The sequence below is a fragment of the Epinephelus moara genome, chromosome 12 (genome assembly GCF_006386435.1).
Source record: "Epinephelus moara isolate mb chromosome 12, YSFRI_EMoa_1.0, whole genome shotgun sequence".
Lineage (NCBI taxonomy): Eukaryota > Metazoa > Chordata > Actinopteri > Perciformes > Serranidae > Epinephelus > Epinephelus moara.
Genome location: NC_065517.1, coordinates 42,848,439 through 42,865,271, shown reverse-complemented (window position 1 = coordinate 42,865,271; position 16,833 = coordinate 42,848,439). Strand labels below are relative to the sequence as shown.

General features: G+C 49.3%; 1 protein-coding gene across 3 annotated transcripts in view; it reads left to right on the top strand.

Annotated features, from left to right (window-relative positions):
* Positions 1-16,833, top strand: part of cep170bb (centrosomal protein 170Bb) — a 29,320-nt gene that overhangs the window by 3,916 nt on the left and 8,571 nt on the right. Inside the window, exons 2-18 of one of the 3 annotated variants that reach the window (XM_050057410.1) lie at positions 931-1,068; positions 1,160-1,249; positions 1,500-1,580; positions 1,665-1,721; positions 1,835-1,949; positions 2,078-2,179; positions 2,310-2,825; positions 2,905-3,977; positions 5,855-6,031; positions 6,156-6,264; positions 7,586-9,316; positions 11,172-11,412; positions 11,893-12,049; positions 14,360-14,497; positions 15,525-15,613; positions 16,167-16,260; positions 16,558-16,609. In XM_050057410.1, coding sequence (XP_049913367.1) covers positions 964-1,068; positions 1,160-1,249; positions 1,500-1,580; positions 1,665-1,721; positions 1,835-1,949; positions 2,078-2,179; positions 2,310-2,825; positions 2,905-3,977; positions 5,855-6,031; positions 6,156-6,264; positions 7,586-9,316; positions 11,172-11,412; positions 11,893-12,049; positions 14,360-14,497; positions 15,525-15,613; positions 16,167-16,260; positions 16,558-16,609 — 4,927 coding nt within the window. In that variant the 5' untranslated portion in view covers positions 931-963. Of the gene's footprint in view, positions 1-930; positions 1,069-1,159; positions 1,250-1,499; positions 1,581-1,664; positions 1,722-1,834; positions 1,950-2,077; positions 2,180-2,309; positions 2,826-2,904; positions 3,978-5,854; positions 6,032-6,155; positions 6,265-7,585; positions 9,317-11,171; positions 11,413-11,892; positions 12,050-12,525; positions 12,568-14,359; positions 14,498-15,524; positions 15,614-16,166; positions 16,261-16,557; positions 16,610-16,833 lie in introns of all 3 variants that reach the window. The other 2 variants (XM_050057411.1, XM_050057412.1) reach the window with 2 other exon arrangements.

The window sequence follows — 16,833 nt, the reverse complement described above, 5'->3', positions numbered from 1 at the left end:
ACACATTCACACAGTCACAGTCACACAGTCACACAGTCACAGTCACACAGTCACACAGTCACAGTCACACAGTCACACAGTCACACAGTCACAGTCACACAGTCACACAGTCACATTCACACAGTCACAGTCACACAGTCACAGTCACATTCACACAGTCACAGTCACAGTCACATTCACACAGTCACAGTCACACAGTCACACAGTCACACAGTGGTGGTCGAGGCTGCCGTACATGGTGCCACCTGACACTCAGTAACCTTCTCACACACCGATGATCAGCCATCAGGATCAATGTGGGCTTCAGTATCTTGTCCATACTTCGACATGCAGACTGGAGGAGCCGGGGATCGAACGATCGATCTCCCAATTAGTGGGCGACCCGCTCTGCCTCTGAGCCACAGCCGCTGATAGAGTTAAATCTTGTCCCCAATCAATCAATAAATCAATATCTGTGCTGTGTTCAGAGGAGGCGTCAGAGAACAACCAACTGAAGGTTAACACAGTGTGACTCACTGATCACACGTGGTCAGGTTTTCAGTGACGTGTCCCTTTAAAGGGTTATGCTGCTGTCAGGTCCAGAAGAGTTGCATCATGGGTGTTATGTAGAAATATAATTAGGAGGTGGCGCCGTGTTCTACACTGGACTGGCTGGACTCAGCTGCACATGCACAAAGCCTGGAGCAGACACAACAACAAGGGCCCGGCCCTGCACCCATCACTTCCTGTGCTGACGTCACTTACGTGTCCTTACACCTCACACTGCATGAAATAGTGCCAACACACCACACTGTGATCCTGCACACACACCGACGTGGTCCTGGAGTGTCGGCTCTCACCAGCGAGGATCGTTTTGTGTCGTTGTTTGATGACCGACAGTCCACAGCGCTGAGATCTTTAAGGATGAAATGTGTCTCTCCTTTTTCCCAGGATGCTCTGGGGTTTCCCAGCAGGCCTGTGAAGATGAGCGTGACATCATGGTTCCTGGTGAGCAGCTCGGGGACTCGACACCGCCTCCCCAAGGAGATGATCTTTGTGGGCCGAGAGGACTGTGAGCTGATGCTGCAGGTGAGTCTGATCACTGATCAGGTGATTGATGACGTGTTGTCTCCTCTGATTGGTCGAGCCGACCGCTGGCTGATTCTTTTCTCTCTGACAGTCTCGCAGCGTCGACAAGCAACACGCCGTCATCAACTACAACCCGACGACTGACGAACACCTGGTCAAAGACCTGGGCAGCCTGAACGGGGTGAGACAGGAAGTACAACACACTCTGACATCATAGGCATGAACCTGGAAAATATGTAGGCGGGCTGAGGGAGGTCAAAGGTCACAGAGTTGTTCCTGTGACAGTCACATGACCCTGAACTATAAAGACTTTAAGTCAGTTTGAGAGTTCAGCTCTGAGTGTCTTTGAGCGCACCACAGTTACTGCATGAGCGTGTACATACATGTATCCATGTCGTTAACATGATGAAACATATGTTGTGTCGCTGCAGACGTTTGTGAACGACCTGAGGATCCCTGATCAGACCTACATCACCCTCAAACTGTCCGACATCATCCGCTTCGGATATGATATCCTTCAGATGACGTCATCACTCAGTGTGTGTGTGTGTGTATGTTTGATGATGTCAGTATGTTCCTTAACGTCCTCGTCACATTCTCACGTCTACGTGTTGGAGAAAAGTCAACACAAGGTCCCCGAGGAGGCTCTGAAGGTCAGTGTGTCATCTCAGCACTTAAATGGTCATTGATCTGCTGATCAGCTGTCTGATCACCTGTGTGTGTGTGTGTGTGTGTGTGTGTGTGTATGTGTGTCCTGTGGTTGCAGCATGAGAAGTACAGCAGTCAGCTGCAGATCAGTCTGAAGGCTTCAGAGAAGAAGAAGACGGAGCTGGAGGACCGAACGAGAGCTGAGAAAACAGCCAGTACCAAGAGCACACAGGGTGCCTGCTCACACTGATCATGTCGAACATTTTACTGTTGGAATGAATTCTAATGTTTTAAATTCTGATGTGGCTGAAATAAAATAAACCGTGTGTGTGTGTGTGTGTGTGTGTGTGTGTGTTTTCAGAGGCTCCGGTGTGTCGGCCCACTCCTCTGTACGGTCAGCCGTCCTGGTGGGGAGAGGAGGATTATGGGAGTAAAGTTCAGACCAGCACTGAAACTCACGCAGGTGAAATAGCACTTCCAAAAACTGATGGACAGAAAGTATGAGTAGCACTAGTCCGTCCGTCCGTCCTGTATTTTATTAATATTCTTACAGTTATTATAAAAAGTTGTTCATGATGTTGTGTTTCCATCAGAAGTCCAGAAAGATGTCCCATTGGTGGATCCGGACTTTCCTGGATCTCTGTCAGACTCCCAACCAAAGACCGTCTTCCCTTCGTACCACCGTGAGCCGAGCTACTTCGAGATCCCCACCAAAGACTTCCAGCACCCCAAACCCCCGGGGGCGGAGCTTCATGAGATCCCCACCAAGGATACAGACACGCCCCCGGCCCCGCCATCGCCCCCCACCCTGACCCCACCCGTTGTTCAGAGCCACGCCTCCTTCACCATCGAGTTCGACGACTGCATGCCCGGCAAGATCAAGATCAAAGACCACGTCACAAAGTTCTCCACCCGCCAGAGGAAGCAGCAGGCTCCGCCTGCCAAGACCACCATCACAACAGCCACACCCACAGACGTGATGTCAGCAGAGAGCAAGGTGGCCGATTGGCTGGTTCACAGTGACGTCAGCATGATGAGAAGACGCCCGACATGTGAAGATGTTTACAGCACCAAGAGTGACCTCGCCATAAACATCAAGACCCTCAAAGGTCGGTATCATTAAAGAGCATCCCGCTGTTTTTACTGTGACAGGTTGATTAATGTTGATGATTTTGTTGTTGTTGTCAGGTCACCATCACGAGGACGGGACCCAGAGTGACTCAGAGGACCCGGTTCTGAAAGGGAGGAGGAGTAAATCCCACCACTCTGTCCAATCAGAGCAGTCGGAGGCGTCGCAGCAGACGGTACAGTCGGGTCCTTCCAGCCAGCCGCCTGCTCCGACTCAGACGCTCCACCAGCCGCTGCAGTACTCTCCGCCCGGACCAGCCCCAGCCTCACCTGTGGCCCCTGAGCGGCCCCTGTCCCAGAGTCCTCCTCAGGCTCAGTCCCCCACCACTGAAATACCAAAGCAGGGCCCCCCCGAGCACCTCACCCAGCAAGCCTTCATCATTGAGTTCTTTGATGACCACCCGCGTAAGAAGCGCTCGCAGTCCTTCACACATAACCCCGCCCACACCGACTCATACTCAGCCCTAAAGGCCAAGCTGGAGCGGCGGAAAGGCGGCGAGAGGCCGGCGTCTGTACACGGCCACATCCCCCCTACCCAGCAGGTGACGGTTCCTCTGAAGGGTCAGGGCCACGGCGGCCCCCAGAGGTCGAGCTCTCTGAAGAGGGAGAAGACAGAGGGGGAGGTGGTGTCCTCTGCCTCCTCCTCTCGCTCCTCCTCGGGCATCACCATCAGACCCTTCGGCAGCGTTGGAAAGAAGTCCAAGCTCGCTCAAGAGTTCGCTGCTGAGTTCCTCAAGGATTCTGGGCAACAGGATTCCTCCCCAACCAGGGACAAGATGTCCCCTCCCCCAATGTCTGCACCACCAGTGATGGTGTCGCCTCCTCAAGCAAGAATCCCCTCCCCCCAGGAACCTCCAGCACCCTCCTCAGTGTCCTACCCCACCTCCCCCTCACAGCCCTCAGCAATGTCCAAGTCCTCAGTCTCCATCAGTGCTGCCGTCCGGGCCGCATCTCCTGTCCAGCCTCCCATGTCCCCCATGCTGCTCCCGGGTGTCCGCGCTGGAGACCCCAAAGCTTCCCAGAGGATGATGAGGAACGAGGAGGATGACAGCCTGAGCGACGCCGGGACCTACACCATCGAGACGGAGGCGCAGGACAAAGAGGTGGAAGAGGCTCGCAACATGATTGATCAGGTGATCACAGCGACTGTTAGCTCGTGACCCCGAAGCATCTGTGGCTCAAAGAGCTGATGTAAGACTGCGATAGGTAGAAAGAATCTTTACTGAAAGTCCAACAACTGACTCGGGTCAGTGAACCGGAAAACAAGTAAAAAAGCAGCTGGTCAGTTAACTGGTAAAGGTCACTCTGCACTGAGACAGACAGGGTTTATTCTGAAGTATGGAGGAGCTTCATCTGAAGCTGTTCTTGTTGTGGGCGGAGCTACATGTTCCTTTTGCTGTAGCAGCACCACACTAACATCAAGAGAAGACAAAATCAAACCTCACCTCAGAGTTTCTTTGTTGGGGGAGTAACAAAGGCGAACCTGTGTTAGAATATGCGAATGAGAAACCGACCGATGTAAACACACTCTGCAGAAAAGGTTTTATCTAAAGTCCAGTTCAGACCAAAGATTCATGAAGAGATGACTATCACTATCCTCATTCAGATTTTAAGAAGCTACAAATTATATTCAGCCACAAAATAAACCTGAAAAGCTGCAAATCAGAACGAAGTACAGAGAGTTGTTGACTAGAGATGATGCGCCGTCTCATGGCGGTCACTTCCTGTCAACGTCACAGATCAGAAGCACAGAGAGTCGTTCACTAGAGATGATGCGCCGTCTCATGGCGGTCACTTCCTGTCAACCGCCAGCATTTTACAGAACGGAGCATTGACAGTAGTTGTTTGTTTCAACTCGTCTTGCCGTGAATCTTTGGTCTGAACTGGACTTTAGAACGAGAACTACACTGAACACAAATTTAAACGCAACCCTTTGTTTCTGCTCCCATGTTTCACAGGTTTGAGTTCTCAGACTTTTTTATGCTCTCAATAGATATATTTCATTTTTAAACTCCATGTCAGTCAACTCTTCTCTTTTTTCAAAATCATTCATCCACCTGTCAGGTGTGTCTGATTCAACAGCCTCATTACACAGGTGTGTGTCGGGATGCCATCCATCCATCTATTAATTTTCATCCGCATATCTGAAGCCAGGTCTCGGGGGCAGCAGGCTGAGCAAAGCACCCCAGACGTCCCTTTCCCCAGCAACACTTTCCAGCTCCTGCTGGAGGATCTCGAGGTGTTCCCAGGCCAGATGAGATATGTAACCCCTCCGGTGTGTTCTGGGTCTGCCCCGGGGCCTCCTACCAGTGGGGCGTGCCTGAAACACCTCCAGCAGGAGGCGCCTAGGAAGATCCTGATCAGATGCCTGAACCACCTCAGCTGACCCCTACCTCGTGGCGGGGCCTTGGGCCATGAGGCCTGGTCGGGCTCAGCCTGTGGGCCCACCACCCGCAGGGACTATCAGGGTCTGGTGCATTGTGTTTTTGGCGTGCTGATCACATGACACAGATGGAGCATGTTGTTAACATGCTGACTGCAGGAACATCCACCAGAGCTGTCAACTGAATGTTTTTTTCTCGACCACAAGACATCTGATGTTGTTTTTGTGAATTTGGCGGTACATCCAACCGACCTCACGACCACAGACCAGGTGTAACCACACCAGCTCAGCACCTCCACATCTAGTGTCTTCACCTGTTAGATTGTGTGAGAGCGGCCACCTGAACAGATGATGCAATACAACGATAAACAAATTTGCGACCTAAATTTGAGAGAAATATCTGAGTGCATAAAAAAGTCTTTACCTTAAATCTGTGTAAAACAGGAGAAGAAACAGACGTGTTGGATTTAAAGTCATGTTCAGTATCCTTCCATGTGAGATGTACTTAGATAAACGGTGTGTATTTAAATGCCCTCAGAGATGCATGAAACCTCTTTTCCTTGTTGCTCCTTCCTGTTGCCGTGACCCTGCCCCCCCCCTCCTTATGCATGCCCTGTGCTCCGACAGGTGTTTGGTGTCCTCGACTCTCCAGAGTACAGTGGTGTCAGCACAGGAGTGTATAGACCTGTAATAAATGATGGAAAGGATGAGCAAGCTAACCTGCCTAGCGATGGTAGCACTGTGGACCCGTTGCATGGCTTTATCCCCGCTGCCCTCAGCGTCCCCCTGACGGGCCCCATACAGGTAAACCCAGGTTGTGATCCCGGTGCATGCAGAGTGTTTTTATTCCCTCAGTTTCTCCTGTGGAGTCTCGTTGGACTCTTTGGTCCCACAGTTCTGTCGTTCATCATGTGGTTCTGGTGTCTAGGTTCCAGTTGCTGGTCTGGAAGGACCCAAATGGGTTTCCCGCTGGGCCAGTCTGGCAGACAGCTACGCTGAACCTGGTTCCACTCCACTTCAGGGGGAAAGCCTGGAAGGTGCTGTTAAATTCTGTCTGTGGTGTAAACATGATGTGTGAAGAGACGGGTATCAAACCAGCGTACTTTGTGACCCCATGTCTACCTCTTACTAACCTGCGATCTGTATCTGTGTCATTGTTTTAGACTTTTTAGAAAACTGTGTTTCTTCTCAGCTAATTTAAATATTAACACTGGAACGAGACCCAAACTTAAAAAGCACAATCTCCAAACGCTTCTCTGCAAATGACCTCATCCATCTTTGATCTGTCCAGATGGAGGGCAGGAAACTGGAGACAAACACTAACAACACGGATGTCTCTGATTTGTGTTTATGGCTGTTCAATCGATCAAATGAGGAAAAATCAAAAGCCACTTTAAATCCCAAAAATATCAGAACGCAAACAGCAAAACTCAGTACGAGCAAAAACCTCCACCTTGAGTCTACTAACGTCAAACGTTAATATTAAAGTGTTAAACGTGCCCCGAGTTTAAGGATGCTGTCACAACTTCCCTGTGTTTTTTAGCAATGACTTCGATTTGTAACTGCTTTTCACCAGGAAGTCCTCTGGGAACCTTTGACCTATAGTTGGTAGAAAACATTAGCGAAAGTTAGCTAACATTAGCCTGGCAGCTTTTCACCAGACCTCTGGGAACAGTTGACCTAGTAGGTTGAAAATAGTAGGTAAAGTTAGCTAACTTTAGCTGGTGACGTTAGCCTGACAGCGGTGCATCCATATTCACAGCTGAAATATAAAGACGGTGATACTCTCCATATTTTCTCACTCAGCCTGAAACCACACAGCAGTCTTTCAGTCGTTGACCAAGCTGCACAAAAAATAGTTATAGTCTGGACTCTTGGACACTTTCATCGGCTCGCCGTGTACCGATAGTGACATTAGCAGGTCTGGAGGACGAGGTCATTTTTAACGATGATCGTGTCCACGCCGGACGAATCGGTCAAGTTGTGGGAAAACATGAGCTTCAGTTTTCTGACGATAGCTGCTGCATCCAACACTTTTATTTAGTCATGAGTCACTTTCCTCTTTATCCAGTTCATACAATATGTGGATTTATCACTTCCTGTCCTCCATCTGGATTTTGCGCATCATAATAGTCACTTGATTGCTAACAGTTAATTACTGTAAAGCACTGTCTCCGCCCCACATGGTTTATGTCAGAGAGCAGAGCATGTGGACGCCTGTGATGTCATGTTTCAGGGAGGGAAAGTTGCAGCAGTTGAGGTTTGGGCCTTGAGTCGTCTGTTTAGGAAAATATCATACAGATGAAGTAGAAGACATTTTTTTATGACACACTGGAATAACTTGAATTGTTTTTGTAGATTTGCGCTTCATGAGCCGCTCGATGGGAAATTACAGCTACGATAACTCTGAATCGGAGTCCAGCCACAGCTCCAGGACGAGACGGCTGCTGCCTCAGGTGCCTCCAGAGAAGCTGGACAGTGTTCCTCCCAGTATCCTGATTCGCCACGAGCCTCACCAAGGCCAGGAACCTCTGGACCGGGTCTCTGGTCCTCCCCGTCCACAGGACAGCACCCAGCGCCTGGCCGTTCAGGACGATGTGGACCCGGACAGCCTGAGTGACGCCAGCCGCTCAGATGACGCACCTGTTCTGGAGAAGACAAAGAAGAATCAGGCCAGGACTGGATCTTTGTCTCCGGGGGCCGCTGGTCCTCACTTCAAGGGTCCAGAGAAAGTGTCTCCCTCCACTAAATCCACCTCCTTCTACATTGGTTCTGAAGACAGTCCAGGCAAACCTGACCAGGCCCGGAGCCCGGTACAGTCTGAGAGGACACGTGACCCCACAGCTAAACCTCCCCCTACCACTGTCCTGATCCGACACCTGAGTGGACACGAACCCAGGAGGACAGGTGTCAAACCCAACAGCTCTGCTCCAAACCTCCAAATACAGGACAAGGATTCTGTCCCCACTAAAGACAGCAGCATCTCGTCCATCGTGCGGCAGGAGAGCTTCACCAAAGACCGGCCCAGCGACACCGTCCAGATGAAGAAGCTTCCCCACATCTCCAGCCACCCGTCCATCAGAGACATGGAGCAGAGGAGGGACAACATCCAGGACACGCAGTCCTTCCTTCAGGAGGCCGAGGGGACTTTGTCCTCTCTGGACTCCAAGTTCCCCTCGTCTGGCTCTGGTCGTAGCTCAAAGAAAGGAGGCTCCTCCACCCACATGGACGACTCGCTATCTGGTGAGTCAGACGTGGACACGGCGAGCACTGTGAGCCAGGTGAGTAGCAAAAACGCTCCAGTCAGCTCTGCTCCTAAAAAGCGTCCAGCCATCAGCAGCCTGCAGAAGGAGAAGTCCTCGTCCAGCCCGTCCATCCAAGAGAAGGGACGGCAACTCTCTGCCCGTGAACGGCTTTCTGAGAAACGCAGAAACCAAACGACTGCAGAGACATCGAGCAAAGCAGAGGCAGCGAAACGCTTCCAGATGCGCCGTAGTGCGGGCAACCGTGGATCTCTGGATCTGTCAGAGGGCCAGCAGGGTTCTGGTCCTCACTGGACTGAAACAACATCATCTGACCATGAAATTTCCCGTCCGTCCAGCCGTAGCAAGAAACTCATCGCCCCCCTTCAGAAAGAAGACAACGGAAAGACGCCTAAGACGGCGACTCAGCAGGTTCTGACACGTTCCAACAGCCTGTCGGCGCCACGACCAACCCGGGCATCCATGCTCCGTCGAGCACGCCTGGGCGAGGCCTCAGATAACGAGGGTGCTGAGACCGACCGGGGCTCCCAGAATTCAGACAGTATCACTGCGCCGTCCAAAGTGTCTGCCGAGGGGAAGAAGCTGTCGAGGCTGGACATCTTGGCGATGCCCAGGAAGAGGACCGGCTCCTTCACGGCTCCCAGTGACAACGAGACGTCCTCCACAGGCCGCACCGCTCCCTCTAATCGCAACTCTGAGTCTGTCGTCACCACCAGGAAGACATCTGTGGGCGATGCCCGCCAGGCAGCTAGCAAAGGGGGTGGAGCTCAGGGGAAGCAACCACTGACCCGCACCCGGTCCAGCGGAGCCAAGTACCCCAGCAGCGGTGAGTCCTGACCGGATTTAAAAGTTTCTGTCTTTGTTATACATACGAATTTTATCATAATGTTGCTTCTCTCCTTCAAGGTCATTGAATCTCTTAATGAGGAAAATAACAAAACACATTATTTATCATTTAATAATTTACTGATGAGCCAAACTTTCAGTTGTGCAAGCACAAATTTTGGTGCATCCAGAATGTTTCACTGCACCTGTTGGCATCACAGTGGCACATTTTAAGTGTCACCTTTTCAGTCAGTTTCTATATGCAGTGGTCATTTCTTGAGGAGTGTAACGATACACAGGAGTCAAGCATCGGTTCAGTGTTGGTTCAAAGTCATTGAGTTTTGTTTGTTTCAACAAGTTCTCATCCCAACTTGTCAAATACCACCGCTCATTAAGTGGACCTACACGTCTAAATACGACGCGCTAGGTACCCTCCTGCGTCAGTTTTGGACGTTTAGGGATGGCGTCTCAGATGATACGTTACAATGCATTACATGAATTGTCTTTTCAAAATCAACTTCTGTTTTCAAACAAACGCACAGTTTCAGCTCGTCACATGCTTTCAGTCTTTTTCAAACAAACTCACAGCAGAACACTTTGTTTGAGGTTTATTTCCCTCAGTTTAGAAAAAAAACATCGTAGTTCGGCCTAAAATTCACACGCAAAACAAACAGGAATGAAAATCTAGAGCAGTGGTTTGCCAACTTTTTGTACCCAAGGTATCAAAGGGTCAAAGTCTGAAGGCTCACCTGTCTTTATATCTGTACACAACAGCTCCTATAACGTGTGTTATCGCTCGTCTTACACACACCTCGGGCTCTGTTGCTGTTGTAGCAGAGCGGGAACCTGCAGGCGGGTCTTCCAGCTGCGCCTTGTCATTTTAACTTGCTATAGTGAGACTGACTCACAGCCAATCAGCTTGTTGTGCTAACGTCAGCACATCAAAGTTTCCAGGTGGAACTTTGGTTCACATTGGCTGCATCAGTGTAAGAAACGTCACTGGTGCAGCCAATGAGAATGTTTAGTTGCACTCTGGCGCCGCGTGGCTTCGTCTGATCACAGAATAAATCAACAAGATAATCTGAGCGGACACACTCAGTGCTGCAGACACATTTCAGTGCTCTAATCCTAATCCTCATCCCAAACAGTGATTCCCTCTGATGAACATGTCTTCTGTTTGTATGCAGCAGACTGTCTGACAGATTAACACATTACAAGTTAATTTAAATCAGGCTTTGTTTCAGTATTCTGCTGCTGAACGTCTGCCCTTTCACTATCATTGTGGATCACGTCAGATTTCTGTCCCTGGTGAGTTCCTTTAGTCGAGCCTGCTGCTGTTACCATGGAAACACAGCTTCACAGCATCAGTCTCCAGCATCATGTTTGGAATCACGATGTAACTGCGCTTCGACACATGAATCCATATCCTGCCTGTCACTGAGGGCAAATACCAAAACAATATAATGACATTATGGATTCATCGTACTGAATTCTGTCGGTGCTCAGAACCGCCACGAGCCTCAGCAGCTGTTGCTATGGAGACACCTCAGTCCACAGCTGTGACATTAGAGCTGTGTCACATTTAGAACAAAATGTCGTCCTGAATTCATAAAAATCCCAAACTGAGCTCATCAAAAACATCTGAATTTATTCCACAAAGATCAGCCTCTCATGTCACCTGCCACCAGCAGCACAGCAACAGAGGCGGATCTCTCTGATTGGATGTTTTCAGCTCAGTGGTTGATTGTCTATACTGGTGATTTCACCAGGAGACTGTCACGTCCATCACAGAGCTGACACTGCAGGAGGTTGTTGAGATTCTTCAGTGAAACTAATCTGAACTAAAATCTTTACAGGTTCCCGTCGCAGACAGAAGGGCTCAGACTTCTCCTCATCCTCTGAGGAAGATTATGAGATAAGTGCCGTGAATTCCAAAGCCAAACGCTCCTCCCATCCCTCCACTTCCTCCCAGATGCCTCGCCACCGAACAGCTGCCACCCGATCCAAGTCTGTCTCACTGGAGACAGAGGAGGACGAGGACCCGAGTGAGGTCGACCCCTACCAGAACTGGTCCACGCACAGCGCCGAGATTGCCAAGTATAAAAACAATGAACTTACCTTTAATTCAAAGAGCAGCCAAACTTACGGTGTTTCTCAAGGTCAAGGACGCTTCCTTAGTAGGACGAGTCCTTCCAAGTCGGGTCCTAGAGGTTAGGTATGACGCCTTCCTAGAATTTGGTGAGCACACATTGGGACAGGCCAGCGAGTGCCCAGGTGTACGTCCCTAAAAAGGCCCCGCCTTCAATTATGGCAAAGTGTTCACAAAGAATTGTGGGTACGTCCTGTGGATACACACATGCATCCCTGACAACTCTCTGAAGGAGGGAGTCGGTCCTCTGTAGAGTTTGAAGGATCCTTGACATTGGATCAGTCCTTCTACCAGATTGAATGACGTAGCCTCCTTGAAATTCAGGATCCGTCGTTGACTTTGAGAAGCACCATGAGATGTTTCCATCAGTTGGTCTTTCTCTAACGCTGCGTCCAAACCTTCCTGTTGACCTTGTGTCTCCCCTGCAGGCTCAGTCAGGACCTGGCCAAAGATCTGGCCATCCTGGCGAAGGAAATCCACGATGTTGCCGGGGACGGAGACTCGCCGGGCTCCGGCATGGGCACCGCCACCTCACCCAGCTCACTGCCCACCACGCCGGCCTCCACTATCTCTGCCAGGGAGGAGGTGGGCGACACTGCAAACCGCCAAACATCCCTATCAACCACCACACATACCACAGCCTCTTAAACTGGGAACACACAAGGTTTATAACCTCGGTTATAAACTTGGACAGTCTAAACGATTCTGTGAGAACCACAACCAACAAAGACAGTCGGTTGGTATCTTGTCGTGTGGAAGAGTTCATGATTCTCTTCTGTCCTTCACAGTTACACAACATGTTCTCGAGAAATCCGATCACCATCAGAGGCGACTGTAGTCTGTAAAAGTCAGTCAGTAACTGTTCTGCCGGTGTGTTCCCAGTTTAAGTTAGAGAAAAATGTTGTTGTCTTTCTGTAGTTGTGTCTGTCATCTGTCAGCGTTTCAGATCATCAGGATGTGTGCTGGAGAAGAGGCTCAGAGTTTCAGAGTTGCAGGTTGATTGACAGGAGCTTCATCATGCTTTGGATTCTCATGATTCATTTCTCTGTTGTGCTGCACAGAGGCCATCTTATCCATACTTACGTGGGGTTCGACCTTCTCAGGTGTCGTACTCTGACTCATCACTCCTCCCGTCCTCCACCATCCCGCCCACCCATCACTGATCCTAACACTCCCCTCTCACCAGTGTTGGATTGAGCTGAAGCACATTTGATTTTTTGTTTTGAGATTTTTCTTCGTGGTTCACTGTGAAAGATTATTGACAACAAAACTACTGAGTTAGCACAAAACAAATCCAGGCTAGCATCAGTCTGCAGGATCCAGATGTACCAGTACCCAACCGAACCTGACTCTACTCCACCCAAACCTACTGTACCCGACCCGACTACACCCCACCCCTAATATTTCTAACATCTGACTGTTGCTCCTCTATTCACTAAACAGATTACAGCTGGAACTAGTCTGCAGGGTTCAGTGTTCATTTCTTTGACAAAAACTATGATGAAACATTTTCGACCTGTTTTCCACGATGAACACGAGACGATGAGGAGCTACAAATAGATCCTGATAATAGAAAATAAGATGAAATCTATGTTTAATATTTGCTGACGAGACGTGATGTAAATGTTGGTGGTGGACTGTCGGACACTGACAGCTTGTAATGATCTTCAGATGCCTGATGAGCGACAGGCTGTAAACTCCAGTAAATAGTCTGCACCAGCATGTTTGGGTTGGTGCGAGCTGTGAGCTGTAATTCAGCAGTAAATAATCAGTCGTGTGTGTCTGACTGTGGATGGTGGAGCTGCAGTGGTGGCTGTTAGCAGCTAGCTCCGCTCACAGACTTCACAACTTCAGGGTTGAGCTTTTAAATGCTGCCACAAACAGGTGTACCCGTTCAGGACCCCGACCCAACCCTGCCCTACCTCAGCCAGTCTGAGACCTTTTCTCTCTGACCCTGCTCCACCCACACTCTTTAACCTGACCCGACACCACCTCACTGTACCCAAACTCTGACCCAGCTCCACCTTTTTCAACCCCCAACCCAACTTTACGTGACTCCACCCTGCTCTCCTTTATTACCCAGCTCTACTGGAAGCTACGCCGATACATCCAGCCCTGTGACATATGTCAGAGTAGAATATCAGCTGATCGTGTAACCATAGTAACGGATCAGAGTATTTTTGTATGGCCATGGTATTACATCATTCATTCTTTAGATTTGCATTGAATAAAAATGGGTCATTAAAGGTGTGATGTGTGCGACGTGGACAGATTTAAGTTTAAAACACGTAAAAACTGAGCTGACCTCATCAACAGTGTTTGGCCTGGTGATGCGTTCACTGACAGACGCCTGCTGCCGGACAGGTCGAGTGTGAATTTCACAGATGAACGATGAGTTTACAGCCCTGCACAGTGTCACCTTCTCTGTGAAGCTCCTCGTGCTGTGCTTTCTTTTTTAATAACTGATGAGTGTTTGGACTCAATGCTGCCCCCTATCCAAGGTGGTACACATCGCACCTTTAAATTTTTTCAGACTGATTCCTGCTCACGTTGACTTTGTGCTCGCTCAGTAGTTTTGCCATTAATAAACTTCCATCGCCCTGCACCACTGATGAACTGGTGTAACTGGTATGGGGTTACAGTTCATGGAGCTGTAGCTGGTGACCAGTCGGACCCTCCTGCACCCCCGTGTCCCCCTGTTGATGTTAACACGCTGTATCCCAGCAGTACTAAAATTCACTGCATACACTGTTGCCCTCCACCATCGCAGCTGCATGTTGACTTGGTGCATGCGTTCACGGAGCGCCGCCATCACCGGCCGGCTGCTCGCTGGTTTGATGACAAACATTCAGTGGTTGGATCACCGGAGCCCGACTCCCTTTACTCTCTTTCCAGCTGGTCCAACATATCCCTGAGGCCAGTTTAAACTACCAGAAGGTTCCTCCAGGTTCTGCTGTCGTCTCGGACCTGGACGCAAACATGAATGAGCCCGAGCCCGGTTCTAAGCAACGCCGTCCGTGGAACCGCGAAGAGGTCACTGTCTAATCCCACTGAGGACGGTTCACACTGCAGCTAAAAGTTTATCTGAATGTTTCAGTGTTTGTCTCTTCAGTTTAGATCGATGTGTTGAACCTGGTTCCAGGTAGATCTCACCTGTTAGCGCAGTATTTATCAACCAGCCTTGCAACTATTCACCACATGAACAGGTTTCCAACACTTCCTGTTTCCTAAAGACACACAGACAGACACCATAGTGCCCCCTCGAGGCTGAACTCTTCAATACCGCCAGAACACAAAGCAGTGTTCCCCAAAGTGGAGCTAACGACATAAAGTTTGTCCTCATGGTGGCGCCAGAGGAAAGATCACTGAGTCAGTCCCTCCAGGATGTTACCATGGCAACAAGTGAAGCAAATTCAGCCAGTCCCTGTGATTCTGCACAACTTTGCAAATTTGTCCAGTCAGGATGCTTTATTCAAAGAAACTTTATTTACATTTGCAGTATTATATTCAGTGGTATGGCTCTGTGCTGGGGCCTCTCTGCTTTTCCTTGGTCTACGCAGAAAGCCTTAAGGCAGAGAACAATCCTCTCTGTCCTTCCATGCAGGTAGAGCAGCAGCAAAGACCCTGGGAACAGAACAGAGCAGCACGAAAGCAGGAGGTGGGGTGGAGGCGGGTTGTGAAGTGGTTTGCAGAGGAAGCAGCAGCAGTAGGCAGGGCAGAGCAGTTTAAATATGGCGCCCTGAATGAGATAGAAAGGAATCATGAGATCAATCAGCTGATCCATCAGCTCTAGAGGGAACAGAGTGGGATCAGTGAGGTGGTCAGTGTTCAGACGTTTGTTTCCCTGACAGCGAGGTTAGCATTAGCGCACTCAGGCCCCGCCCCCAGAGAGGTGAGCAGACAAAGCGGAGCTGAGCTGCAGTGTGAATGTGTCCTCATTGAACAGAGTGAAGGAGACTGCAGCTGCTGCAGTTAGTTTTGGTGTGCTGGGAAATCAGGCTGTAAAGTTCTGCTGATGTCAGCGATGATGTCACGTTACTGACTCCATCAACTCTTTCAGGTGATTCTGGACAACCTGATGCTGAATCCAGTGTCTCAGCTGTCTCAGGCCATCCGAGAGAACACGGAGCAGCTGGCTGAAAAAATGAAGTAAGGGAGCCCTTTATGGCACTCACACTGTAGCAGTGAATGTAGGTTTACGCTGCTACATGTAGCTACATGCTAACATCACATCAGGGAAACATTACATACACTGCTACACGTAGCCACATGCTAACATCACATCAGGGAAACATTACATTTACTGCTACACGTAGCTACATGCTAACATCACATCAGGGAAACATTACATTCACTGCTACATGTAGCTACATGCTAACATCAGGGAAACATTACATACACTGCTACATGTAGCTACATGTTTACATCAGGGAAACATTACATTCACTGCTACATGTAGCTACATGCTAATATCAGGGAAACATTACATTCACTGCTACACGTAGCTACATGCTAACATCAGGGAAACATATTATATACCCATATCACCTGGTCGGTGATGTCACAGGTTCTCGTTGTGTGTGTTCAGTGTTGTTTGTGCACTTTGAGATTTGTATTCAAATGTAAAGTGCGTTATAAATAAAATCTATTATTATTATTATTGTTCCTTTGTTCTGACCCTGCAGTGTTTTTCTGTTCTCAGGGTTCTGTTCCAGAACAAGGCGGAGGTCTGGGAGGAGATTGAGGCAAAGATCAACGCTGAGAATGAAGTCCCCATACTGAAAACCTCCAACAAGGTTCCTCTGCAGACTTTGTTTTTTTGGGGGGGTTTTTTGGATTATTTTTGTGGGCTTTTTGCCTTTAATGACAGGACAGAGAGTGAAATGGGGAGACAGAGAGAGAGCGGGGACTGACATGCAGCAAAGGGCTGGGAGCCAGATTCGAACCCGTTTGAGCTGGCAATGCCTCTGTACATGGGGCGCCGGCACTATCCACTACGCTACCCACGCCCCTGCAGATATTTTGATCATTCTGTATAACAGTCAGGATGTGATGTCAGCGCAGCTCAAACGTTCTCTCGTCTCATGTTGCAGGAAATTACCTCCATCCTGAAGGAGCTGAGGAGAGTCCAGAGGCAGCTGGAAGGTGCGTTCAAGGACGAACACAGTTTTTATATCCAACTTTATTTCATCACAGCGACTGGGGCTGCGTGATACGCGAAATATATGTATATCAGAATCAGAATCAGAATCAGAAATACTTTATTGATCCCCGAGGGGAAATTATTTATGTTACAGGTGCTCCTTGCAAGAGAGGAAAGATACGTGAAAATATAAGAAATTTAAACAGTAGTATTTACAAATATATAG